Source organism: Cheilinus undulatus, linkage group 14 (assembly GCF_018320785.1).
Source record: "Cheilinus undulatus linkage group 14, ASM1832078v1, whole genome shotgun sequence".
Taxonomy (NCBI): Eukaryota; Metazoa; Chordata; class Actinopteri; order Labriformes; family Labridae; genus Cheilinus; species Cheilinus undulatus.
This window is the reverse complement of record NC_054878.1, coordinates 22,521,657-22,548,599: the sequence shown is the minus strand read 5'-3', so window position 1 is coordinate 22,548,599 and position 26,943 is coordinate 22,521,657. Positions and strand designations below refer to the sequence as shown.

The window sequence follows — 26,943 nt, the reverse complement described above, 5'->3', positions numbered from 1 at the left end:
ACCATTGTTTTCTTCAGATTTAAAGCCACCCTTTTCAAAGCAACAAAAAATCGATGCTTTTATGCTGTAATACAATACAGCATTTTGTTTTTAATGTGAACCACCTTTTCTTCAAACAGAATTACCTTTTATGGCAATGTTAACGATGAAGATGGTACACAGAACCATGAGGGAAGTAATGTCAGACTTCACAGCCAATAAATAAAGAGAGGCCGAAACAGCTGACATGGAAAATTATTAGAGAATAGTAAAAAAAAAAAAGACGAAAACTGTTCAGAGGCTAAATTAGATTAAAGGGGAAAAAAATAAGAAAAAAAGTCAAGAAGTTTGTTTAAAAAGTGGCAAAATTTGTGAAATGGGAGTTGAAAGTGGCAAAAAAATGGGCAGAAATAGTGGCAAACTGAGTTTAAAAGTAGGAATATGGACAGAAATTGCGGTGAAAATGGGTTAAAAAGGCAAGGGTCGGTGATGACTGGTGAAAGTTGGTTAAATGTGGGAAAACGCTGGCACAAATTGACAGAAATACTGCTGAAAAAAGGTTAAAAAGTTGCAAAAGCACACATAAATTGCGACGAAAAGGGCTTTAAAAAGTGTGGCAAAAATGAATAGAAACTGTGGTGAAAAGGGGTAAAAAAGTGGTGAAAATCGGTTAAAAGTAGCAAAATACACATAGAATTAGTTCAATGTGGCCTGTATATGGCAAAAATGGACATCATCAGAGGTAAAAATTGGTTCAAAAACGGTGTAAAGGTGTTAAATCGGGAAAGAATAAGCAAACTGTGGCGGAATTGTTTAGATGTGGGTTGAAAGTACCATAACTGGAGGGTAAATGGTGATGAAAAGGGGCTCAAAAGGAGCAAGAATGGGTTAAAGGTGGGTTAATACGTTGTAAAAATTGATTAACAGTGGTAAATCGGTACAAAGTCATTAAATGGGGCGAAAATAAGTTATTTCAACATCAAAACTAAAAAAAAAAAAAAACAGCTTGACATAGTTCTATAATGAGGTAACTGTCAGAGACAGGATTCAGGCACTAATTCTACTGATCTGACACATGAACTGATATCATCAATAAATCCCAGTCCTCTGGGTCTGTCAGGGGCCCAGCATTTTCTGTGAGTAGGCCTGTTTACGTATCATTTACAGTGTTGTGAATTGTACCATTTTCAAACAACCGTACGGATGCTTGTATGTCGGAGTTTTAATGTAACAAGTGAAGGCAACTCTAATCCCTTAATTCCATGCATGCAATGACTCTTTTCGACCACTAGAGGGCAGCGTAGACTTTTATTTAAAGATGTCACATTAAATATAGAAGGCAGAGCTGCAAGCAGTTAGCCGGCCTGTCTGCAGTAGTTCAGAAAGGTCGCAGGTTCAAACTCATCAGTGAAAACATACTGTCATATTAAATTTATTGGTCACTTGAAGTATCATTGGGTACCAGGGGATCTTGGAGTTCACCCAGTGCAACAGGTGCTCTGCTGTCATCTGAATGTCAGTGACGGCACTGGCACAATCAACATGGAGGTCAACAGCAACAACAGGTGTAACAGTTCCTGTGTTTAGCTAATAAGAAATTTACACATTAAAAAACTGTCAGACATGCATTAGGGAGGGGGAGAAGTGCCAAGGTGATTTGTCCTCTGAGTGGTGTGTGACTGTGTGTGAGAGTGAGGAACCCAACCTAGACCAACACTTTGACAAACAATCCTTGAACATGTGGCCCCCTTTTCAAATGCCTAAGATGTCAGGGGGTCCGGTGGATGATGACCACTCCAGGACCATCTCAGGTTTCTGACTCGGGGTCCAGGTAAATTTAGTACTTTGCTGTCCACTTGCACATGGCAGTCAGACTTTTAGAGACTTGAGGAGTGAAGACACAAGTTCTAGACAAGACAAGACAAGGGAAGATTTACACATACAGTCTGTTTAGAGGGAGTAAAGACTAAAGACCTGGATCTGGGGGTCAAACACACTATGGAATCATGATACCAGGAGAGGATGATGAAGAGTTGGATGAGGCTGCTGAGCAGTATGCTGCTGACACTACCTGGAGCTGGGTAAAGTGATTTTTACCTTGTTTTTGTGGAAGGGAAACAAAAACATGAAAGATGAGTGAAAAAGGAAACACAATAACTTGATTTTTCATTTGTTTTCGGTCTTGGTACACATATTTATCCAAGTTTAGCTGAATTTTAATTCAGACGTCCTTTACCAGTTGGTTAATCCTCTGATGAAAGCTGATCCGTACCGGCTGAAACCCTGAATCGAGAAGAAAAAAAGAGTGTGAAAGAGAAGGGTCCAAGAAAGCCTTATGAATCAAGAGCTTTTTTCATTTTACAGGTTATTTTTTAGAAATTGATTGCACAAACTGGACTAAAACAAGTAGATTTTCACTAAATGTTTTCAACCCTATCATATATGAATTCACAAATGCCTGGAGGAATGTCTTTCAGAGATTTTCTCTAACATAAAACTTTTTTTTCTTTCTTTTATTCCTCCTTCTGTGATCAAAACACTCCTAAGAGTAGCTGGATACTTTTGACTCATTCCTATTATAAAGCAAGGCTTATTACAAGAATGCCCATCTCATTTTCTCCTCTTTTTAAAGCCATAAGTCAACAAACATTTTCCATGCAGAGGGTGTTTAAACCCTCCTCTTACATCCTTAATCTCACTAACCCAGAACAAAGACTTTGTTTCCTTTTAATCTCTGTATCAGCTAATGCTTCTGTCAGGTCTTATGACTGTCAGGCCAGAACAGCCTGAGCCAATCAGAGGCTTTGATATCAACCAAGTGTGTAAAAAGATTATGCAATGAATCTGTTAAAGCAGCATGACCTTGCTGAGGGGGAAAAGAAATGATTAGGGCTTTCACCTTTTTGTCTGGGGACAAACTGTGAAGATACAGTCATACTTAAAGGAAAATAATGATTGTCACAGACGTGCAGTTTAGTGATCTGATGCGTAGGTGTATAAACAGTTTTGTTTGGATTGTACACATGTAAAGAGTATTGAGGAATACGAATCACTGTTTGCTAAATATCTAGCATCCCCCCCTAAAGAAGCAGGATGTTCTCTGGCAAGACATGGCACAGAAATACACATATATTTCCTCACACATTTAAAAAAAAAATCATCTTAATACCCCTGGAAAGACAAATTAATAGTAATCAAACCAAAACGTTGCCATACTTCAGTGCCATTAGACAGAAACAGGGGCAAAAAGGGGTTAAAAAAGTCACAAAATATTAACAGAAATAGTGGTGAAAAGTGGTCAAGAAGTTGAAAAAATGGACAGAAATAGTGGTGAAAATGTGTTAAAATGTGACCAAAAAATGGACAGAAATAGTGGTGAAAATGAGAAAAAAAAAAATTAAAAAAAAGAAAATTTGGTGAAAGGGAGTTTAAAAGTGGTTAAAAATGTACAGAAATAGTTGTGAGAAGTGGTTTAAAAGTAGCAAAAAATGTACAGAAATAGTGATGAAAAATAGTTAAAAAGTGGCAGAAAATGGACAGAAATACTGTTGAAAAGGGGTGAAAAAAATCACAAAATATAAAAAAAAATTGGTAAAAAGGAGTTAAAAAGTAACAAAAAATGGACTTAATAATGGGGAAAAATAGTTTAAAAGTGGTGAAAAACAGACAGAAATATTGGTGAAAAGGGGTTAAAAAGTAGCAAAATGTGGACAAAAATAGTGGTGAAAGGGTTTAAAAGTAGCAAAAAATGGACATAAATTGCGGTGAAAAAGTGTTAAAAAGTAGCGAAAAATGGACAGAATGGGGGTTGGGGGGGGGCAGAAAGGGGTTAAAAAGTGTCACAAATATACAGAGCCGGTGGTGAAAGTGGGTTAAAAGTGGAAGAATGAGTGAAAGTGGAAAAACTGGTTATATGTGGGCTAAAAGTGGTCAGTATCTGATCTAGTATCACACCCTTAAGAGGTTGGATATTTTCTGGCAAGACACAGCACTGATATGCACATACATTTCTCACAAATTAAAAATAACTTCTTTAAAAATCCTCTCCATACTTCTGGAAAGATATATGAATAGTGAATAAGCAAGAAGTTGGCCTACTTCGATGTGATTGGTGCATCAGGAGCAGATCATAGCTACAAAACAGAAGACCCAAAACATTGGTTGGCTGACAGGAATGTGAGACCACACCAGCCTGGACACACCCCTGAGCAGAGAGGGTGAACTTTTGGTGCTAAATAAGGTCATTCACAGGTAAAACACTGAACTCTTTTCAGTTATAAAAGCAAAGTTAATGATCTTTAGAACACAAAAGAAACAAAAGCCTGAAGGTGTTGTATTTATTCTGCTGGTAAATGTTGCCTATGGCAATCTCTTACACAGCTTGTTTTTAATGGCCTGACACTGGTCTCTACACTTACCATACATGTCAAACATGAAAACACTATCATGTGCTGTTTGTGTTATATGGTTTAGTCGAACTCTTCCTGGCAGAGCGGCTCATTCTTGGAAGCATGTCTCAGGGCAGCTGCCTGGATCATGTATCACTGGAGAGTCACACATGTGAGAGGACAGCTTCATGCAGTTCTCTTAAGGGCTGAGCATTGTTAGTGTTGGATGATAATGTGTGAGTATAAGGCTGGATTGTCACAGCATAATTTTCTCCATTTGGTCCTTAAGAAGACATGATCTGATTATCATAACAGACAATAAGGCCTCCAACAGGCAGATAAGATCAAGGTCAACTTGAATCTCCTACACAGTGAGAAATTAGGCTCAGGCTCTTCACTCATCTGCCAATCTGCCTTATTGCTGTTATATCAGTCTTACAAACACAGGGAGAAATGAATGCTTAAACAAGTCCACAACAGGAACTCTACACCTCTTTACCACAGGCCAGTAACTCATACTCTATGATACCAGACCTTATTAGACTCTATGACTGCCTGATAAAAATAAACACAAATTTTAGGTCAACACAGTGTGCACTTGGATGATCTAATATGTGTGCCCGAGGTCAATGAAATATCACTACAAACAGCAAGACGTTTAAATTATGTAAGCCAGTTTGTTGTGGATAACCATGGGATTGTGGGGCTAAACACCAGCTTATCTATAAACTTTTGAATCTATAAAGAGTATGCCACTGTTCTTTTTTGTTATAGGGCTGAAATGGCAGCATCTGAGAATCTGATCATGTGATTGTGAATAAAAACGTCTACACCCCGTAGTAAAGAATGGTGAAGGCATGACACACCTTACTGTACCTCTGATTGGCAAGACCTTGTTAATTGCCTTTGTTGTTTGGTTAGGTAAGAATATCAGGTAAACCAATTAAAGAGTGGGGCAGGTCATACTTTGCAGTTCTCTTGATTATCTAGAGATTCAAATAGAGCTTAAGTGGTATCATGTTCTATCAGCTTGCTTCCTTCAACATAATTTCATGATAATCCTCATTACTTAAAACCAAGCAACAGATGTTTGGTGCCAATGTGAAAATACAAAAGGCCTATTTTTAGGTGTAGCAAACGTGCAAGAGCCATCCGACAAATGCTTTTTATAGTTTGCTGGATGTATCACTAAGAATGTGGAATATACCCCATTAAGAGTTACCCACTTCTGCAGGCACCACTTCACCACTGCTCAGCAGTACTGACATATAAGACACTGACAAATAAGTGAGTGCATAAATATTCACCCCCTTTAAATTGACTGACCTAATTCAACAGAAGTAGTCTCACAGTTAGTGAAATGGGGATCACCTGAGAGCAGTGAATGTGTCTCAAGTGGTTGTAGTATAAAGACACCTGTGTCTGGAAGATCCAGTCACCAGTTAATCAGTATTCTTGGCTACCATTACACCACAAAGACAAAAGAACACTCCAAGCAACTTGAAAAAGGTTATTGAAAAGTATAAAGTCTAAAAGTACAAGTCAGGGTATAGATACAAGAAAATTCCAAGTCACTGAACATCCCTCTGGGTTCAGTTAAATCCATCTTCAATAAATGGAAGGAATATGACACGTGTAAATCTGCCTAGATCAAACTGTCCTCACAAACTGAATGACCGTGCAAGAAGGAGACTAGAAAAAGAGAGGTCAGCATCTATGACATCTCTGAAGGAGTTACAAGCTTCAGCACCTGAGATGGGAGGAATTCTGAATATGACAACTGTTCCCCAGGTTCTTCCCCAGTCAAAGCTTTATAGGAGAATGGCAAAAGGAATGGGAGAGACTCCATGGTCAAGTGGAAGATAGTTTTTTTGGCCAGGTGAGACCAAAATGATGCTTTTTGGCCATCAGATAAGATGTTATGTTTGGTCGACACCAAACACATCACCACAAAACACACCATCCCCCACTGTGAAGCACGATGGTAGCAGCATCACGCTGAGGGGATGCTTCTCAGCAACCAGCCCTGGAAGGCTTGTAAAAGTAGAGGGTAAGTCTGCAAGACAATCTAATAGAGAATATGTGGCTGGACTTGAAAAGGGCAGTTCATGCCCAATCCCTGTGCAACTTGACAGAGCTTGAGTGGTTTTGAAAAAAGGAAAATTGTCACCTGCAGATGTGCAAGCCTGATGTGCAGACTCAGTGTTGTGATTGCAGTTGCAGGTGCATCTACTAAATGGTGATTTGAAGGGGGTGAATATTTATGTAGTCACTTATTTTGCATTACATATTTTCAATTTTTTTTTGTCTGAAAAATCCAAATTGTATTAACAATGATTGTTTAAAAAAAATTAAATGGTAAAACATCTAAGGTGGTGAATACTTTTTTATAGGCACTGTAGATGTACTGTAAAAGCTGAGCAAAAATCAACAAATATAAGCTATGCATATGAGCGATCTGTTTATGAAAAGTGTCATGATGGCATTATCTGTACCTCTAAAAGTCAAGTTTAGTCAAATCTGATAATAATGGACTCAGATTATATATCAGAAATAAAAAGTTTCCTAACTATCTTTATTTATTTTTTAAATCTTAGGTTTTTAGTGATGCACCAAAGTGTTAAGGGCAGAAGTGGGAAAACTAATTATTTTAAACTTTACATAAATTCTTATGTAGTGAACTGAAAAACAATTCCTCCAGTGTATCTATTTACTAAACTGCTTAGTGTAGCAGACCTGCAGGTTCAGCAGTTTAAAGAAACAAAGTTCCCAAATAACAAACTGAAACTAAACATACTGAACCTGCAAGGCTGTTATCCATAAACACAATTTGGCAGTCACTGCAGTACAAGACGAGACACTGATTATATTGTGTGACACTGGAGCATGAACTGTCTGTGCAAAGAATAGTGCAATCAAACGAAAAAAATTCAACAGTTCATGTGGTGGAAACTGCATTCTTCTTGTTTCTGGTTTAGTCCGGAGAGGTTTCTTCACCGCCTGGAAAAACAATTAGGGTCTTGCGCACACCCACACTGAGCTGGCTCTTGCTGTAGAAGAGCGGCACGTGAGCTTGTTGAAGCGTGTAGCCCATTAAATATTTGGGCTGCCACAGGGAAGTCTTCCATGAAGACTTACAGTATTCTGTCACAACTTTGGCTCACTTCCCACATACACATATAGACAGACAAAGAGAGAGAGAAGCCAGAAATCAGCAGACATACACGTCAACAAAACTTGTTATGCTGATTTAAACATAAGTGTATGTAAAGAAATGTAGGTTAGGTCTTCATTAGAACTAGTAGGGAAGGAAAAGGCAGGTCAACATCGGGGCATGGCTGTTATCTTTTAACTCTACTTTTAACTCTCAGACATTAAATATTGGTTTTGTTTCTGGCGTTGACTTCTGCTGAAGCCCTCGCCACTCTACCACATCCTCTTGACACATAATAAACCTACAGGGTCTCAGGTTTAACTGCTAACATCGCATGTGCTCTCATGCTGGGCTGTGATTGGCTGGGAAGATCACCTCACTGCATCAGGCTGATTCGGGGACTTCAGACGATGACGTTGCGCCACCACTTCCCTCCGTCATAACAGTGGCTGTAGATAAAAAAGTGCTGCTGCATACCATTTCGAAAGTGGGATTTAAATGGAAACTTTAGCATGGGACTGTTGATGTTTTCCCAATTTACTGAGGCGTATATAGTCAAAAACGCAAAACATTCGTTCACATTGGTTTGTTGTAGGCAGCTGACAAACCTATTTCCAGTAATATTGAGTTATAAAGAGACATTTATTGACATTTACAGTAAAAATGGTTTTATGTTGTTTTTTTCATGTGTCCACAACTAAAATAAAAAAGAGCATAAGCTTTAAAGTATTGCAAACCTTTCTTCTGAAAACCATTCGCGTCTCTCAGCAATATTTGGCTGTAATTTTGCTGCCACAGTGGCATTTTAGAAGCTCGATGCTGATTGGTCAGGAGGCGGGTTCTCGTTCCAGGCGGTGTCATCAACTGACAAGCCTCCGCGAGAGGAAGAGAGGGGGAGCCTGGAGAGAGAAATGGGTATCGCCTTCACTGAAATTGTCAGTTTTTTTTGTCGCTCTCAGTCGATGACAACAACCTTGGCCATATTAGACCCTAATATAAAACATTATCAGGGAAACTCCGCGTCTAAAATGCCTGGTTGTGTCGCCATGCATCGCTAAGGAAACGCCAACCTCTTGGTAAAGGCTGTCAGCATACTCAGCTTTACAAGGTACGAGCCTATTTAAATTCAGATTTGACTGTCTATCTTATATTACAGCCCGTGTAATTATGGACTATCTGTGCTAATTCTCCAGCATAATTGTGCTGTTCTGTTATGACAAATAGGCTACTGTGCCCTTAAAAGTCATTAAACATATATTATTCATGCCTTACGTTACCCACAGGATGTTGTGAGTCAGCTATACGTGATTTTACAATTTCTTTCCCTTTAAATATTTGTCAGCCCAAGAATACTCTCTCTGCCTGGCTGCTGATTTAAGGCTCATGTAATGTCATGAGTCTTTAAAAATATGTTTTATCTTAATTTATCACTTGTATGATACATTTGCTGAGCTTTAATGATCAGCATGTATTGTCTTTTTTGTGAGGTATGTGACTCACTTTGCTGTTGTTATATGGGACCAAATGAGACTGTTTGCTCTTACAACATAGTTTCTGCTGAGTTGCCTAGTTAGATTCCTGCCTGGAAGGGAATTCACTCTTATAAAATCCACTGAATTAACAAGCATGCCACAGACAGGAGTCTTTCCATTTTATCCACAAGCACTCTTTTGTGAAAACAAGAATTGCTCTCTCTGCTTTTAAACTATCTTCCTCTTTTTCTCTTCTGCAAAGCAAGAAAATCTATTTTAAGATGAAGCTGTGTTCACATTAGAAGTCCTCTGCTTTGATAATGAGCTGGGTTTGCCAGCATCTCTGTAACTCAATACTGCAATGAGACGTAAAATGAATAATTTAAGACAGTGAAGGTCATCTATAGGAATATCTTTAGATACAGACATGGCTCCTTACATACATCTGCTTCTCTAAAATTAGGGGCCCCATACTTGTGCAAAGGGGCTTGTGATAGTCACGTGTGCATAAAAGGGGGGATATGTTGGCATTATTCCAAGCCTGTCTTCCCTCTTGCTGCAATCATTTTGGGGGCCCCATTGCTAACAGAGGGAAGGTCAGACCCCCTTCACTTAAACAAGACAGCTGCAAGCTTAAAAAAAAACATTTTAAACATGGGATTAATCATGATTGGCTCTTGGTGTTTGCATCAAAAATACTTTTGAAGTGTGATGTATGTAACTTGTTTACCTGTAATCAAAGCTGGCTTGTTGTTGACTTTTTTATCTAACCACATGATGACCTAATTATGCAACAGGGCGCAACAAACAGGAAAAACGTGATTAATTAAGCAAGGACTACAAAGAAACAGAACCAAATCTGAATGGAGGAATCATAAATGAACAATGAGTTCAGACATGGTAGATGACAAATACCATAAAGGATGCACAATGCGGAATTTTTGGCCAACATGCCAATATTCCAAACTCATTTTTGCTGATACTACTACAAGCACAAAAAGTAAAGAATCTGTGTTTGGTAGATCATTTTTATGTTGTTACAATGCCTCTTGGCAGTAAATATTATACCGAAAGCCTGTTTATTTCCCTTTTAAGTGGTGCCACATTTGTGAAGACCATGTATTTGTGGGATGAGCAGCAGAGCTGAGTATGTAAAAAAAAAAAGCCACATCTTTTCTGGCCATGCAAAACAGCGTATTCTGCCATTGACTCTTGTTTCTTGTTGTTTGGTGGATTGGATGATTGAAGTCTTCAGAAACAAGACATGCTGGCAATGTAACAGTTTATTCATTTATCAAACAGGATTCTCGCCAGCCTGGTCACACACTGCTGTGGGATGGCATCCCATTCAACCAGCATTTGTCGCAAGTCAGCCAGTGTGGTTGTGTTAGTCACTCTGGCATGACCAGCACACCCAAACTGAGCCCAAAAATGTTCAGAAAGAATGAGGTCAGGACTGCTGGCAGGCCATTCCATCCTCTCCACTTCCAAATTCTGGAGGTAGTCTCTGATAAACCCCGCTCTGCGGGGGCGAGAAACTCTCAATTTTCTGGTGACTTTCACATTGGGATTTTCTTTGAAACATCCTTTATTGTTGATGATAGCTGTAATTGCCAGCCAAATCTGTATATCTAGCAAGTGTGGCATTTGTTTGTCAAAATGATGCCAATTGGTGATATTTTTAACAGCTGGTAATGAATAATTTGACATTACAATAACAAATGTGTGAAAAAAGAAAAAAAGAAAAATTAATAATCAGGACATGTCATTGAAATTTATTAATACAGTCATTAAGATTGATTAAAGGAGCAATACTTAAAAGTTTGCCTGTAACTGGTATTCTAACCCTAGTCTGGTGTCCCTAAAAGACATTTACAGTCCTTCTCTCCTGTCTCCAACAGCATATCTTAAATACCGCTTGCTGTGACGTCCAGGTCTAGCTGAGCCAATAAACACTGTTGAAGGTTATGACATCACCTTCACTGCATTAGTAGGACTGCTCTAACTTAGTTTGTCCTTTAACCTCTGCTGTCTGGGGGCACTGAATGGAAAACAGGTGGATAGTATTTCCAGACTCATCAGGATAAGGAGGAGAGGGTGCCAAGGTCTGCATTCTGACAGTATGTAGGCTCCAGACGGTTCTAGAAAACTGAACAGGAGGAAGCCCCTGTGCGTGTCATCTTTCTTTAACCATTGCTGTCATGGTGCAGCAGCTTCAAATCTGACATCAGATCAACGTGAGAATAACTTCACCTGAAAGAGGGTTATGCGCCATGATTGACAGAGTGAAGAATGCAGGACCATAAACACCTCCTTGTTTGAAGGTCGACTGAGTCCAAGGCTTGCTTGTTCCCAGCATTTAGGGCTTAGCGAGCCTGAGGAGTCTGGCATCTTTTGGCTTGAGTTTATTAATAATGTTGATTAATTCATTTCACACAAAGCAGACATAACAGCCATCCTTGGGTTAAAAGCACAGAGGTGCAGGCCATGTGCTATAGAAATCAAAGCCGTGCCAATATTTAGTATAACAGCTCAACTTTGAGTTTGATGTCATTATATTACAACATTAATTATCAGAGCCCTTAAACTTAGTACTACACAGAGCTGCTGATGTCATCAAACACTTTTTGTCTTATCAAACTGCACAGGAGGCGTTGAATGGTTTTAAATGCTTATTGTTGTCTTGTCTGTTCTCCCCAAGACCCGTCAGACCATGAACTACGTGGGCCAGCTGGCAGGCCAGGTGTTTGTCCAGGTGAAAGAGCTGTACAGAGGCCTCAATCCCGCCACCCTTTCAGGCTGCATCGACGTCATTGTAGTGAAACAGCCCGATGGATCCCTGCACTGCTCACCTTTCCATGTTCGCTTTGGAAAGATGGGCGTCCTCCGGTCCCGAGAGAAAGTGGTAAGGAGGTTTAAAAACTACAATTCATATTTTCTCTGAGACATAAGAGCTAACATGAGAACTGCCATCAGGCAAAATTAACCCAAGGCTGGTGATAAATAATAAAGTCTGTCAGTCTTTGACTTTTCCCGAAAGAGTGTAGTGTAGCACCTGGTGTTGTTAAAAGTTGTTCACATGCAGTAAATCCAGATTTTAACCTCCCGCGACCTGTGCTTTTATTGGACTAGCATTTTTTATATCTTCAACTACTTATTTTGCATTAGTAGGACCTGATAAGTATAATAACCAAACATTGTATCTCAGCAACAAGTAGTTTCAAAAATTGGAATTCCTTGTATGAGGACAGGGGCCTATTTTATTGTGTAATATGGTATAGACACCATTTTGAAACACAATATGGGCAATGATACCAAACTGGTACAAAAACAGAGATGGAAATATCCTGAAAAAAAGGATTTATTCCCTATTTTTTAATGCCTGCATTTTCTTAACACCCAAGGTACACTTGCCTAGAAAAATCACTTAATCTTGCTTTCTATTTTCAGTTTCATATTTTTTTTGTTGTCCAAATTTGTCACTACTAAAACACATTTTTGTTTTCAGAAATAAAATGATCCAAAAAGCTTTTGAGATTTTATTTAAATGCTATGTTTTTATCAAACATTTTTAAAGTATTATTATTTTTTGTGCATTTCTCTATTTTGTAATCTTTTGTAAAAGGCAGAGATTTATTTGAAGTAGTTCCAAAGTTGAGGCTTCATTGTTTTTTATCCAAATTTATCTAAACAGCATAAAATCATTATAATAAATGGTTAAGTACTTTTAATTTTTGATTAGTAATAACATGTTACAGTAGTGATGGCACTTTTCGGTTGTGACAGCAATTTTATGGTGGGAAAAAATCATAAAATAATTGTATTTTTTCCTCACTTCTTTCTTAAATACATCGAATAAGTGTTTTTGAAAAATGTGACAAAACATGCAAAAATTCTGAGTGTTATTCTTGGGAAATGAAATTTAGAGGTTCAGATTTGGGACAGCCACTTCACATCACAAAGCACTATATGAATGAGTATTTTAAACAAACGTAGACTAAAATTATCTGAAATATCTTTCTGTGTTTCTTGAGATAGTAGCTAAATATTTCTAAATATGCAACAAATGGAAATGTATCCCATACTTATAATAACCGGTGTAGACTAATGCGTACCACATGTAATAAGCATTTATTCTTACCTTTAATTCTATTTTTTTTTTTTTTTTTGTAAAATCTGCCCAAGCTGTATTTCCTCATTTTCACACCAGTAAAAGTCCCAATGTCCTCATTAAAGTACTTCATGTTTAGAGGTATTGTAACTTGACACTCTTGATAAATCTTCTCATATTTGCAGTCATATCAAAATACAAACATTACCAAGCATAAATAAACACGTTTCAATCATAAAATTTAAAATAGCTTTTTTTTTATACCTTGAACCATTTTGTGTGGAGACCAGCTGTAGAGCATTTGGTTAGAAAGGCAGCCATCTTAAATGGACACTGATTATTGTAACATGTTTTTGTGGCCACAAGATTGCAGACAGAGTGTCCATGAATGAGGCTGACAGGTCCAAATTGAGCAAAATTCAGCATAAGGGTGCAGAGAGCCCAAAATGTAATGTCCTCATATGAGGATGCTAGGCCATAGAGGGTTAAAAATGGATGTTTATACCAGTCTTGCAGGAGAAATGTACCCCATAAGAAAGCATTTATTTTCCCGCTGTTTAATTCACACCACTACATATATAATGGACTTTTCTATGGTAATGCCATCTGTTCATGCACAGCCAAATCATAAGCTTAATTACCTACAACATGCTATGGGTGAAAAAGACATTTATACATTTATAGTAGCATTTGATATGCTCATTGCATTGAGTGCAGTAGAATCTGTTGGAGGGGAAGTTTTGGGAGAAACTTGGACAGATTATTATCCAACAGTGATCCAGTTCTCTGTCTGTGGCTAATGTGCTAGCCATTGTCTGTTCTAATGTTAAGACCTTCTCTCATTTTAACCCCTTTTCTCTCCTCCAGGTGGACATGGAGATCAACGGAGAACCTGTGGATCTACACATGAAGCTTGGGGACAATGGAGAAGCCTTCTTTGTGCAAGAAACAGAAAATGATCAGGTATGTGGGACAGCAAGTAAATATCAGCCTTGTAAAACAAAAATCCTGACATTTTGTGGTTGTTTAAAGTCTGTTAAACGGCTCACATGTCATGGCTTGAAATAACAACAAGATTCAAATAAAAACAGTCATCATTCCTCACCCCCCTGACGTCCTAAGTCCTAGTTACACCCATGTTTACGAGTGAGACGTATTACAGACCTATCCTCCTCCTCTTTACTCACAGTGACTCTTTGAACAAGGTTACGCCTTGAGCAGAGTTGGCATGGTGTCCAGGAATTTCTTCCTTTCCTTTTTGGCTGTAAAGCATTCCTCTGTGCATTAGAGAGGGGACTGAGACCTGAATGCAGCATTTACTTACTCAGCCCCTCTGACCTATATTTAACGCTGTTCTCTTTTAGGATGAATGAGGATAAACCAGAATCCAAGTTTCCTGTAAAGAAATATTCGTTCATTGTTAAAGTAGGTCACATGAAGCCGTGAACCATGCTTTGTTGTTAGAGAAATGATGCAAAGTTAAGTGATTAAGTAGGGAAATTTGGCTCTGTTTTGGGGGTTTATGAAGCCTATGAGGATGACAGGAATTCTTAGAAAACTTCAGTTTGGTTTTCCAAGATTTTGAAAAGTTTTAAAAGCGCCAAATCATGAGTCCCTTGCTCATAAAACATGTTTTCGCTTTTGTGTGCATACATGAACGTGTGCAGCTGAAAGACAAAACAAGCAGTAAACTTCTGAGCACAGGCAACAAGGGAAGTGGGTGATTTATTCTCCCTAGAGTGGTGTCACATTCCCGAGCCTGGAAGGGCAGGGAGGAGGAGGTTTGTGTCTGTAAACGCTTTTTTTCCTGAAGGGGAGCCAAAAACGTGAGGGACTGTTGTCTGACCACAAATCATTTGATTATACCTCAGTTTTCTTCTCTCTCCCTCTCTCTTTTCCTTTTTCCCTTGTGAAACCACACACATTTCTTTTCCCCTGGGTTGACAGCTGGAGGCCTTCTTAGAGTGACTCCTCTTTTCCTAGAAGGAGCTGTTTTGCCTTTTTTCACAGAAGTGAGGATCCAGTTTTGGCTTGGCGGCTTTTTAGCCTTTTGCTTGCAGAGGGTTTACTTGCAGCAGACATTGTTGCAAACAGCCTGGTAGTCTTTGCACACACTGGCCTCAAATGTAAATTGTGTAAAACTCTAACAGTAGGGTCTTATTTCAGTGGGAGGTGTTTAAATGTAAGAATATAGTTTGAAGTTGTTTTGCTGTCTGCATTTACCTGCATATTTAAGGGATACTGTATATCTTTAACAGTCATTTTTGTAACTGAAGCTCATTATGCTCCTTATTTTAGGTTGTGTTGTATAAACATGTTTTATTTACTTCATAAAACTTTACATTCAACATCATTTCACTTCTTTTTCTCATCAAAACAGGAAGTGGTCCCCTCCTACCTGGCCACTTCTCCCATCTTATCAGATGGGGCCATCCTTATGAGCTCCTCCCTGATTGGAAAGAGCTCTGGGCCACCTATACAGACCCTGGGCTCCACAGGGAGCACTGGAGAGACTGGCAGCGGGATACTGAAGAAGAGAAGAAAGAGGAGGAGGAAGGCTCGGGCCGACAGCTTGAGGAGGGAGGAGAGCGGGGAGTACTCGGAGGATGATGACATGTTTACCATAGATATAAGCTCAGATGAGGGGACTGAGATGGAGAGGTGAGAAAAAAGCAGGACGTGAAATTATAAAAGACTGAAATAGTAGCGGTAAAATGAAACGGAAGTTAGAAAACACATGTCAGACTCAAGCAAGAAAAGGAAGTGATACACGTGAGTAAGGCCTGACAGCAAAGCAGGGAAAAAGAAAGTATAATACATCAGTGGAATGAGCTTTCAGAGCAGCTGTAATGGAACTGGAGTCTGTCTGACTAGAATAAACACACCAGTGTCTGTTGTGGAGAAGCCTCCAGCTGTGGCTATTGCACACATGCACACACTTGAAAGATGCTCAAGACAGCATGAAACACAAACTCAGCTAAGTGATTTTGCTGCCTAGCAAAACCAGAAGCTCTGCACGTGAAAGAAGAAACACATCTCCACTGTGTGTAATGGAGAGCATGTCTTCTGTCTGAGCATACAGCAACATGTTAGCTGCTCTCATGACTCCATAAGATCTAAAACAGACCAAAAAGCAGGTCAGGCATGCAGCTATAGGAGCCACAGCTCTCTTTTACTATGCTGTTGTTGATGTCAGAGTCCATTTGTCATGAATTAAGGCAGACAGATTTATTTTCATCCCTGCACGTGAGAGGGGGATAGATTACATCTAATCTCTTGCTTTTATCTACTACACAGTAAAACAAAACTACAGTGTTTGTTTCATTCAAGTAATGTAAGTACATTTATAGGCTAATAATAAACATGACAGTCGTAAATTTGGCGGGAACAAGCTGTCATAAAATGAACAACTCTAAAACATCTAAGTCATCTGAAATGTATCTGTAAACATGAGCTTAGCATGGAAAGCAGCTCAATATCTGAAAGTTTAAACAGATGATGAATATAGTAACCGTCTGAAAACAGTGTAGCTACAGTACAAGATGTGTTGTGACTGCAGGCTTATGTGAGACATGTTCAGGCATGTTGAATGACTGATGGTTAAAACTGAAAGGCAATTATAGACCATTATAGATAAAGGGATTTAAGCAATAGTGGACTGCCAGGCAGTGCATGTGTTGTTCTTGTGTGAGTGACTGGTTTTGTTTGGTTTTCAGGACTTCATCTCGGGATCTCTTAAGAGATGAAACAGCAGCCAGTTCGACTGGCGGCTCCTTCAAACAGTCTGGCATCTACACTCGCTCAGATGGAGAGTGGAGTCCCATTCAGAGGTGACTCATCTACTCATCTGAATAACATTTACTCACTGTTATTCAAGAGAAACAGACATATAATTTGTTTATTTCCTGCTCCTCTTTCAGTCCTGGAAACTCTCGTCCCACCTCACCTAAAAGTGACTCTGAACTGATGACTAAACCATCAGACACAGACAATCAGAATCCAGCCATGCACTGGGCATGGGGAGAGCTGCCTCAGGCTGCCACGGTAACCAACATTTCTAATGTATACAAAAACAAACAGAGCAGCTATATGCTCTTATGTGCATTATACTGGTGTAATGCCAACGAGTCTCCTATTGTTTTACTATTTCTACCCCTTTTTTTTTTTTTTTTTTTTTTTTTGCTTTTCCAGCCGTCCTTCCTCCCAGTAAAATCCGAACCTCCACCTGTGTGCCCAGTATCCATCCCGGTGACTGAAAGCACACATTTCAGAGTCATAACTCACGAGACGTCCTCACACCAGTGCTCTGATGTATCCTCGCTCAGGTTATTAATGCAGGAAGAGACCACTCAGCAGAGCGTTGTAACAGTTGGCATGGAGTCAGAGTCCATGGAGTCACAGACTGTTGTAACTACAGAGACGCAAGTTACAACGATAGGTGACACAGCGGCTTGTACGATGCCCGACATGGAGGAGACAATGCCTCGTCTGCTGGGCAAGACGGACTCTCCATCTAAGAAAAAAGGTAATGTTTCGGTCACAAATTAGATATTTATAAACTCTTATTACTGGATTTTCTACATAAAAATATTTACATTTTCTCTATATACAATTAACCTTTACATTGTTGAAGTAGAGTGTAGGAATATACGTCTTGTACAGCTAAGAGAACAACCTAAGGTAATATAAAATAAAGGTTCTTTGCAGATGATGTCAAACAGCAGCTGAGAACTCTCCTTGTGGTGCCAGAAGTGATTTCTGCATAAAGAAACCAACGGGACCAAAAAGGCCATGTTTTGAGCGGTTCATGACTATGCCAAGTATTCAAAGTGTGAAAATATGAATATTCTTAATTATTAAGCTACCTGTGTGTCATAAAAGTAGTGAAAAATTCAGGCAAACTTGTGGAGAACAACAATGGGTAGGAATTAAAAAAGCCTGAACAAGCAGTGTCACACAACGGTGTTGTATGGTCCGTTTCCACGTAGAGGGCCAGTTTATTTTAGTACAGTTTTGCTATGGTTTAGCACATTAAACTCTGGTATTACTCATGTTTCGTCACCTGAAGCTCGTCTTAAAGGGAAATCCATCTCTTTTAAGAGATCCAGGTCATTTGGCTCATCTCAGTAGAGCTGATTGTTTGGCTCCAAAAACAGTTCTTTATTTTGAACCAGTTTGGATTTTTAAATTTGGATTAAATAACGACAAAGGATGAAGGAAAGGAAACTTGCACTCAAATGGAAGCCAGCCACCGTGACTGACATAAAAAAAAACGTTTCCTAGAACAGGCTTGTGTGTGAATGGCTCATCATCACTTGGTTTCTTACCCCACAGGGTTAATCAGTTGACAGTATATCACAGTTTCAATTAAAAGCAACAAGGATTTTTTTTTATATGTTAAAGAGGCTCAGCTAGCCTCCTAGTCCAGAACAAGACTCCTCTAAGCTCGTCTCCCTTCATCTGGCTAGATGGCGTTGCGAGGTCTGCAGGACTGAGTATTTGTGATATTGATTGCCTCCTCGCCAGGTATATCCGTTAAACTGTGGTAAAAATCACTTTTTTGTAGGGAATCTATGTAGAAATTTTCTGATGATAATTGCAGCGTACAGGTCCATTTAGAGATTTAAAGTATGAATTTTCCTCCGTTCCTATTCATTCCTAATGACTGTCCCTCACTTCCTGACTCCCCAACGGACATTCAGGATCATGTGATTGCAAACAACAGAGAGTGCATTTTAGTGGTAGCTTTATTTGTCTCATCAACACAAAAGCATCTGACAGTTCAGTTGATTGTTATTACTCTCTTTTAGACAAGCGAAGCCGCCATCTTGGTTCAGATGGAATTTACCTGGATGACATCACAGACCTGGAGCCAGAAGTGGCAGCCCTTTATTTTCCCAAGAGGTACTAAAAAGCACACAAACATGCAGAGAATTACTATGTGGGGGTTAGGTCTTATAAATTCCCCTCTTCCTGCAGTGATGTTGGTGCAGCAGTGAGGAGCATCTCAGACCCAGGCTTTCACAGCACCAGTCTGTCCCCGCAGTCCGTCAGCTCAGGAGGAGACAGCGGCGTCGACAGCTACTGTGACAACATGGCTGATCTGCCAGCCATCACAATCTCTTTGTGTGGAGGGCTCAGTGAGAACAGAGAAATCACTAAAGGTGAGATTCCCACACTGACAGCACATTTCGGAATACACCTCATCTATGATGAAAAAGGAACATAAAGATGTTTGTCCTTACAGAGCAATTCCATGAGAAGATGATCTCCTACCAGCAATTTGCAGAAAACCCCTCCATCATTGACGACCCAAACTTGGTGGTGAAGATTGGCTCCAAGTAAGATGTTGGCTCTTTGTATAAATAAGTGGCTTAATCAGTTTGTAATCCACTATATGCAGTGTGGATTTAACTTTCACACATTGCAACAATTACTGCACAAAACGCATGAAAAATTATGCAAAGAGCCTTTGGCAGTCATAGTGTTTTTATCTGTGGTTATGAAATGGATAAAAATATATAATGTTTTCTCCTGCAGATACTATAATTGGAGCACTGCGGCTCCACTTATGCTGGCTATGCAAGCCTTCCAGAAACCTCTGCCAAAGGTAAGAAATTGATACACAGATACAAATGAGTCAAGCTGTAGACTGGCTGTGTTACATGATTTCCCTCCTTTGGCTAAAAGCAGTACTGCAGCTTGTATATGTGTATCCCTCCTCCCTTCATACTCCTTCCCCTTCTTACATTCAGCAATCTATGACTTTGAGCTTCACATCATAGATGTTGTGTTACTGCTGCCTCAGGCAGACTACTGAATCTGTTCTTTCTGTGTTTTCCTCTTTATTTAATTTTCCCTTTGTTTCATTCATTCATTCTTTTCTTAGTCTTCTTGCCTCAGTTATATTCATTCAGCCTTTGGGTTTTTTCACTGCTGTCTGACTGGCGTGCTTGGCTACAGCACTGTATGTCAGAGAAAACTCCCTTTCCAGCCGTATTATCTTTACACTCAACTTTGCCCCTCCCTCCTGTTACTACTTTCTACTCTTTCCTCATTCTTTCCCCCTTATCAAACTTCTGATCTCCTAAATGCCTCACAGCCCTCCCTACTTTATTTCCACCCACAGACATGTTGTTGTTATTGTGTTACTGTTTGTTGATTTCCACTTTTTGACTTCAGTTTTTTAAGTGTTTTATGGTGTTGTGTTGTCTTTGTTTGGGGTTTGTGTGTGCTCTTTTGCAGGCTGCAGTGGAGAACATCATGAAGGAGAAGATGCCCAAAAAAGGAGGGAGGTGGTGGTTCTCCTGGAGGGGTAGAAACAACAGCACCAAATCGGTATTTTTAAAGACATATGTAATGGTTAAGTCGCTGAAAATCTGCCATTTTTCTAAGCAGTTTTGCTCCTCTTGCAGGATTCAGTCTCTGGTGCATGCGGCTCTGGTGAGCAGGCAGGGCAAATGAACAGCAGGTGAGGGAGTATTCTCTAACAAAGATTAAACAGGGTCGAACATCCTAACCGGCATAAGTGAACAGTCTTTAACTAAATGTCTAATTACAGACTTAAGGAAGAGTCGTCCTCCAGTGATGAAGACCACAGGACAGCCAAACAGAACTCTGTCACCAGCCAATCAGAGTCTGTGCTCACACAAGGGGGCGTGTCCTATAAGAAAACACTCCGACTCACATCAGAGCAGCTGGTGAGGAGATGGTTTTCAAAACTCTTGTTGAGCTCAAAATCTTAATAAATAAGTATTCATTTTTAACCTTCATGTATTTTTTCCTTCTTTCTCTCAACAATTTTTCTCACACACACATACAGCTGTCTCTCCAGCTGCAGGAAGGCCCTAACGATGTTGTGTTTAGTGTGACCACTCAGTACCAGGGAACATGTCGCTGTCAAGGAACAATCTACCTGTGGAACTGGGATGACAAGATAATCATCTCAGACATAGATGGAACCATCACCAGGTGTGTGAAAAATGTCATAAGAACTAGGGCTGAATCATATACAGTGCTTCTGAAAAGTATGCACCCCCTTGAATGTTTTATCTTTTTATTGATTTTATAAATCAATTATGGTAAATATAATTTGGTTTTTTGACTAAAAGAAAAGAAAGCCCTCTGTAATGTCAAAGTAAAAAAGATGTCTACAAAGTGATGTCACTTAGACAAAAATATGTATTGTGAAATAAGTGACTGCATAAATATTCACCCCCTTCAAGTCAGTATTGAGTAGATGCACTTTTGGTTGCAATCACAGTACTGAGTCTGAGCGGATAGGTCTCAGCAATTTTACTCCATTCTTCCTTTGCAAAACTGCTCAAGCTCTGTTAGGTTGCACAGGGATCAGGCAAGAACAGCCCTTTTTACGTCCGGCTACAAATTCTCTATTGGAATAAGGTCTGGGCTTTGACATTTACTGGAGACAGATGAACCCCATTTCAGAAATTGTGAGACTACTGGCACCAATTGGCTGGGCCTCTGTTGAATTAGATCAGTCATTTTAAAGAGGGTTAATATTAACGCAGTCACATATTTTACATTACTTTTTGGTCAGGAAAGCCAAATTATGTTGACCATGGTTGATTTGTAAAATTAATAAAAGGGTAAAACACACAAGGGGGCTAATATGTTTTATAGAAACTGTATATTGCACAAAGAAAAATATTACTATATGTTTTTTTTTCTAATATTGTTTAGCCCAAATGACAACTAACCTTTTCATCAGATTTGGAGTGAAAATTTTAACCTTTCCTGACACATTTGCTAAAAAACTAAAATTACATCGTACCAGCTAGCCTTCATTTCTGTCCCAGCATTGTTGTATTTTTAAAAATAAAGGGAAAGAAATGTACTCACAACCCCTAATGTTACTTAATTGTGTATCAATCCAGGTCAGACACATTGGGCCACATCCTTCCTACACTGGGGAAAGACTGGACCCACCAAGGCATCGCACACCTCTACCACAAAGTCAGCCAGTAAGCACTAATTTAAAATCCTCCTCCTTAACATGAATCAACTTCCTGCTTTAAAGCATAGAAAGCTTGAAAATTCCTGTACAAAGACTCACTGATCATTTTGTATTTCAGAAACGGCTACAAGTTCCTGTACTGCTCAGCTCGAGCCATCGGCATGGCTGACATGACCCGAGGTTACCTTCACTGGGTCAACGAGAGGGGCACCATGCTCCCCATTGGCCCAGTCCTCCTCAGCCCCAGCAGCCTCTTCTCAGCTCTGCACAGGTCAGTCAAAGGAAAACATGTACACAAATTTAAGCCCCCCATAAACAAGCAAAAATCTGCTAAAAAATACAGTAGACAAAATGACTTTAGCTTTTGTACTGTGCTGCATGTTTGACAGGGAAGTGATCGAGAAGAAACCAGAGAAATTTAAGGTGGAGTGTCTCACTGATATCAAGAATCTCTTCTACCCAAACACTCAGCCATTCTATGCAGCGTTCGGCAACAGACCTACGGTAAACAAACACACACATGCATCTATCAACAGTTTCTAGAGCTTTGATTATACTGCTCCTAAGTAGAAAATTTGATTAAAATGATGGCTGTTCCAGATTCTTGCATGAATGTATGTCTGCAGTTTTTTATTTCGATGTTCATCATCATTAATTCTCATATATATTTGTAGGATGTTTATTCCTATAAAGAGGTTGGAGTGCCACTAAACAGGATTTTCACTGTGAACCCTAAAGGCGAGTTAGTGCAGGAGCATGCAAAGACAAACATTTCATCGTAAGTCCTGATCCTGATCCTGACCTCATCCATTCTAAATACATAAACAGAACAATTTTATTGCATTTGGCTGATTGTGGTCTCTTTCTATCTTTAGATACGTCCGTCTGGGTGAAGTGGTGGACCACGTGTTCCCTCTGAAGGTGCGAGCCTCCTCCTCTGACTTCCCCTGCTCGGACACTTTCAGCCACTTCACCTACTGGAGGCATCAGCTCCCCCGTGTGGACCACCGTGGGACTACACCTCCACAGAGTCCCAGCCCTGACAGCTGACTAGCTGCAGCTTGTTGAGCAGCAAAAAGTGACTGATAGTGTGTTTGAGATGTAGCAGATATTTAAATGTGTGTATGTTATGAATATGTAGATTTTTGTAGAATTTTGAGCACTATGAGTGCACAGCAGAGAAATATAGAAGAATCTGCTGTAAAACGCACATGATGGATGTATAAGCGCACTTTTATTAAAAAAAACATGACCTCTGTACCCTTCTGAATAGAGGTATGTATTCGAGTATAAAGTAATTTATTCAGGCAGCTTAGCAAATATATGTAAGTGAGTGCTGACAGGATTCAGTAGCAAGACTTTCTCTGAAAGTAGCATGCTTTATTTTACACAACCATAACATGCATAAATGAGAGCAAGTAGTAGAAACATGTGCCAAATACTCAACATAGAATATATATTTTCTTACTCAGAACTTCTCAAATCTAGACTGTTAAAGATCCTCAAACAGCATGGAACTGCAGATATATACATGCACCCTCATTTTATTGTGTAGCGGCTTCTGTGTGTGTGACGTATGTTTTGAAGTCAGTATTAGTTGTAAGGTACATTAAGATGTATTTCAGAGCACAATGAATGGAAAGAAAATACACATTTGTTGTTAAAATGTTTAGAAAAATAGCAGAAAGTGCATTGTTAAGAGTGTTTAAAATAGTATTTATTGTTGGAAAAAGAGATGCTTGTAAGCAGACAAAAAGCACATTTTATTGTTTTTCTTAAAGAGATTATTTTTCTACTGAAATCAACCACAGTGAAACCTTGTGATCAAATTGTCATTTCTACAGTGGCCTTCATAATGTTTTAGATTATCTGTACTGTTACTGTTCATATAATAACTCTTGAATCATCAGGTCTGTTTAGACTTTCCTTGTTGGAAAGATTAATGATAATTTCAATAACTGCCATCAAGTCTATCTGGGGATTTATCTGATAAGAGACAGACTTATCATGTGGCAAAGCCTGGGATGTTTCAATACATCTGGTTATTCTTTAATTTTAGCTTTACTTTCTTAGTTTGTGACATCATTTCATCATTTCTTAAAACCCTCCAGACTGTCCACAGTATAGAGTAAACATCAGTCTGTGGTTATTTCCTTAGATAAACACATATGACGTGAGGTCCTAACATTAGGTGCAACAATCACTATAACAGAGTCATTTAAGTAAGTGTGTGTGCAGTTTTTAAAGATGTACATATATATAATTATATAAATACTTATTCTTTCCATGAAAGAGCTTTAAGAGCATGAAGTGATCAATAGTTTGTTCATCTACTCCCTTCCACTGCTTTTGACCAGTTCACTGTTAAATTGGTGTATTCAAACTCAATAAAATGCTTTGGTACACCACTGAGTCTGTGTCAATATTCATTAGTCGCTGTATTTACCTTCTCTTCCCTTGTCTTACTCACCTGGAAACAGACACTGAAGAAATACTCAGCTCCAAACCTTTGTATAAATACTACTGCCTGCTTCTAGCACGAGGGAAATTCTGGATATAAGCAATGGGTAACCTTTTCTAAAACATATGCTTGTAATTGACAGTGCATTATTTAGTATAAGGTATTCTCAATGAATTCAGGACTATTTATTTATTTATCCTTTATTTTAACAGGGAGGACCCACTGAGACCGAGGTCTCTTTTCCAGGGGGGCCCTGCAGTTACACAGAAACAGAACAAATAAAAGCAATAACACAGCAATAACAATATCAATTACAGACAAGCTCATACAAAGACACATTTTTACTTAGGAAGAAAACATTGCCAGTTTTGCTGTTAAAATTTTTTTAAAACAGTCATTTTCCTTGAGAAGTTCATACACTAACGCTTTAAAAACACCACAAGAAACAAGAGAGGGCAGCTTAGCTGTCAACTGGAAATTGTTCCACATAATAGGGGCAGCAACACTAAAAGCAGTCTTACCCCATTCAGTTCTAAACCTGGGTGTTTGCAAAGTGATCTAGTTGGGGAACCAGATCTAGTCTGGGATCTGGTTGCATGGGTTGAAATGTTTATAGACAAAAGTAAAGTCAGGTAAGGTGAGAGTTTAGCAATGAGTGCTCTGTAAATAAACAGAATACTGTGCTGCTAGGCTGACTCAATGATGGCCAGCCAACAGAACAATACAAGTCACAATGATGAGTTTGAATTCTATCACCAGTGATAAATCGAAGAGCACTGTGATGCAAAGCATTCAAAGGCTTCAAGACAGAAGCAGTTGCATGTAGATAGAGAGCGTCACCATAATCTAAAACTGGCAGAACAGTAGCCTGGATGATCTTTTTTCTGTTTGACAATGTCAGACAGGATTTGTTCCTTTAAAGAAATCCAAGTTGAGGCCTAATTTTCCTTATCAAGCAAGAAATGTGTGATCTAAAAGACAAATCCAGATCCAACCAGATACCCAAGTATTTAAATTGTTGAACACATTCAATGTGTTGATGGTGCAGCAAAGGGTTCAATGTTTTGTCTAGTGAGAAACATATATTTTGTTTTTTAGGGGTTCAGCATAAGTTTAAGGTGGATAAGAGCTTGTTAGAAAGAATTAAAATCAGATGAGACAGGGCTTGGTCACTGGAGGGCAAGAGAATCATGTTTTATAGTTATGAATTACTGAGTTTGTATCCTCAGTGAATTAAAGAAGCCCATCAAATCAGTATAATTGATAGTGAGAGCTAAATTGTCTCCAAACAAAAGTTTAATATTTCCTCCAGTCATAATTGAACAGGTTGAACTTTACCCTTATACTTGAATCAAAGTGTAATGACACCTGAGAGAACAGTTTTCAGCTGAAAAGTGATTTATATTGGCTTTACAGCTGTTGTTGAATAATTAAGGTCAGAGTTGCGACATTTTAGCTCAAAGTTGTCTGTATCCTACTTTTGTGTGAGTATTATGTATAGTGACTGCCCTCAACAGGTTGAAACCAGGCTATTGCAGCTGATGTTTTTTTATATTGGCTGAACCGGTAACATGTGGCATCATGCTTTTCAAAGGTGTAAAATATTATAAAGGGGTACTAAAGGTATGTTTGAAATTCCAGGGGCTATGCACTTCAGCCAAAACTCTGAGGTTTATGGTCCCTGTAAGCTTTTATGAAAGATCCTTGCATAGGATAACAGCTGTTGACATTTAAGCCTGCAACACACATAAATATTTTTAAAATTTGACCGATTTTTTTAAATGTAACTCCTCACATGGCAACTAATAACCCCTGATTTTACTGTTTTTTGTTCTTATCTTGTGTAGAGTAGAATGAGGGGTCAACATAACATGTCACACTGATTCTGTTCACGATCTACCAGAGTCTCAGCCTGGTCTCAATCTCTAATGTTAATCTCATGATTTTAAATGTGACTTTAGAGTCAAAGGGCTGATGTGGCTAGCTATTAGCTATCTATTAGCTATTAGCTAACTGTCAGGCTCATTGCAATACCAGTGCAGCTTTTTATTTCTGCACAAACAGTCATAAGCACAAGTTTTAGGGTGCTTAGAATACATCATGGGGCCTAATGTACCACAACCTGGGGCTGAGGTATGTTGCTTGGCAGCCAAGGTCAAGCTGGCAGCATCCCTTTTGTCTGGGCCTTTCAACTCCTAGTAATGTGCCCAGAGATCACGAGCAATTTTTGGGCCCTTGGGAGATCCGCAGGATGACCAGGGGCTCGTGGCAACCATGACACCCACTCTTACAGTACCCTCAATGGCTATATTTTCATAGAATGGGCATGTAGACCTTAAAAACCTGCTTCGGTGCATTTTAGCCAACCTGCAAAATTGAAAATAAAAGAAAAGCCAGAGTC

At 39.1% G+C, this 26,943-nt stretch overlaps 1 protein-coding gene across 2 annotated transcripts; it reads left to right on the top strand.

The window, feature by feature from the left end:
* Positions 1–1,838: 1,838 nt before the first annotated feature.
* On the top strand, positions 1,839–24,486 carry LOC121521499 (phosphatidate phosphatase LPIN1-like). Of its 2 annotated transcripts, none has more exons than XM_041805533.1 (20): positions 1,839–2,060; positions 11,695–11,898; positions 13,972–14,067; positions 15,485–15,765; positions 16,821–16,934; positions 17,025–17,148; positions 17,296–17,629; positions 18,915–19,008; positions 19,084–19,268; positions 19,352–19,445; positions 19,645–19,714; positions 20,350–20,442; positions 20,520–20,575; positions 20,666–20,804; positions 20,927–21,075; positions 22,002–22,088; positions 22,200–22,352; positions 22,471–22,585; positions 22,756–22,859; positions 22,957–24,486. In XM_041805533.1, the coding sequence occupies exons 1-20, from the start codon at positions 1,986–1,988 to the stop codon at positions 23,129–23,131; spliced, it is 2,742 nt and encodes a 913-aa protein (XP_041661467.1). In that variant the 5' UTR covers positions 1,839–1,985; the 3' UTR covers positions 23,132–24,486. The 2 variants fall into 2 exon arrangements, with proteins under 2 accessions (XP_041661467.1, XP_041661468.1); XM_041805534.1 differs by lacking the exon at positions 1,839–2,060 and adding an exon at positions 8,423–8,629.
* The last annotated feature ends 2,457 nt before the right edge of the window (positions 24,487–26,943 follow it).

Coding starts and splice junctions, on each gene's coding strand:
- LOC121521499 (XM_041805533.1), top strand. CDS start 1,986: ATGATACCAGGAGAGGATGATGAAGAGTTGGATGAGGCTGCTGAGCAG. Junction 11,899..13,971: donor TCCGGTCCCGAGAGAAAGTG/GTAAGGAGGTTT, acceptor TCTCTCCTCCAG/GTGGACATGGAGATCAACGG. Junction 20,576..20,665: donor GCAGGGCAAATGAACAGCAG/GTGAGGGAGTAT, acceptor GTCTAATTACAG/ACTTAAGGAAGAGTCGTCCT.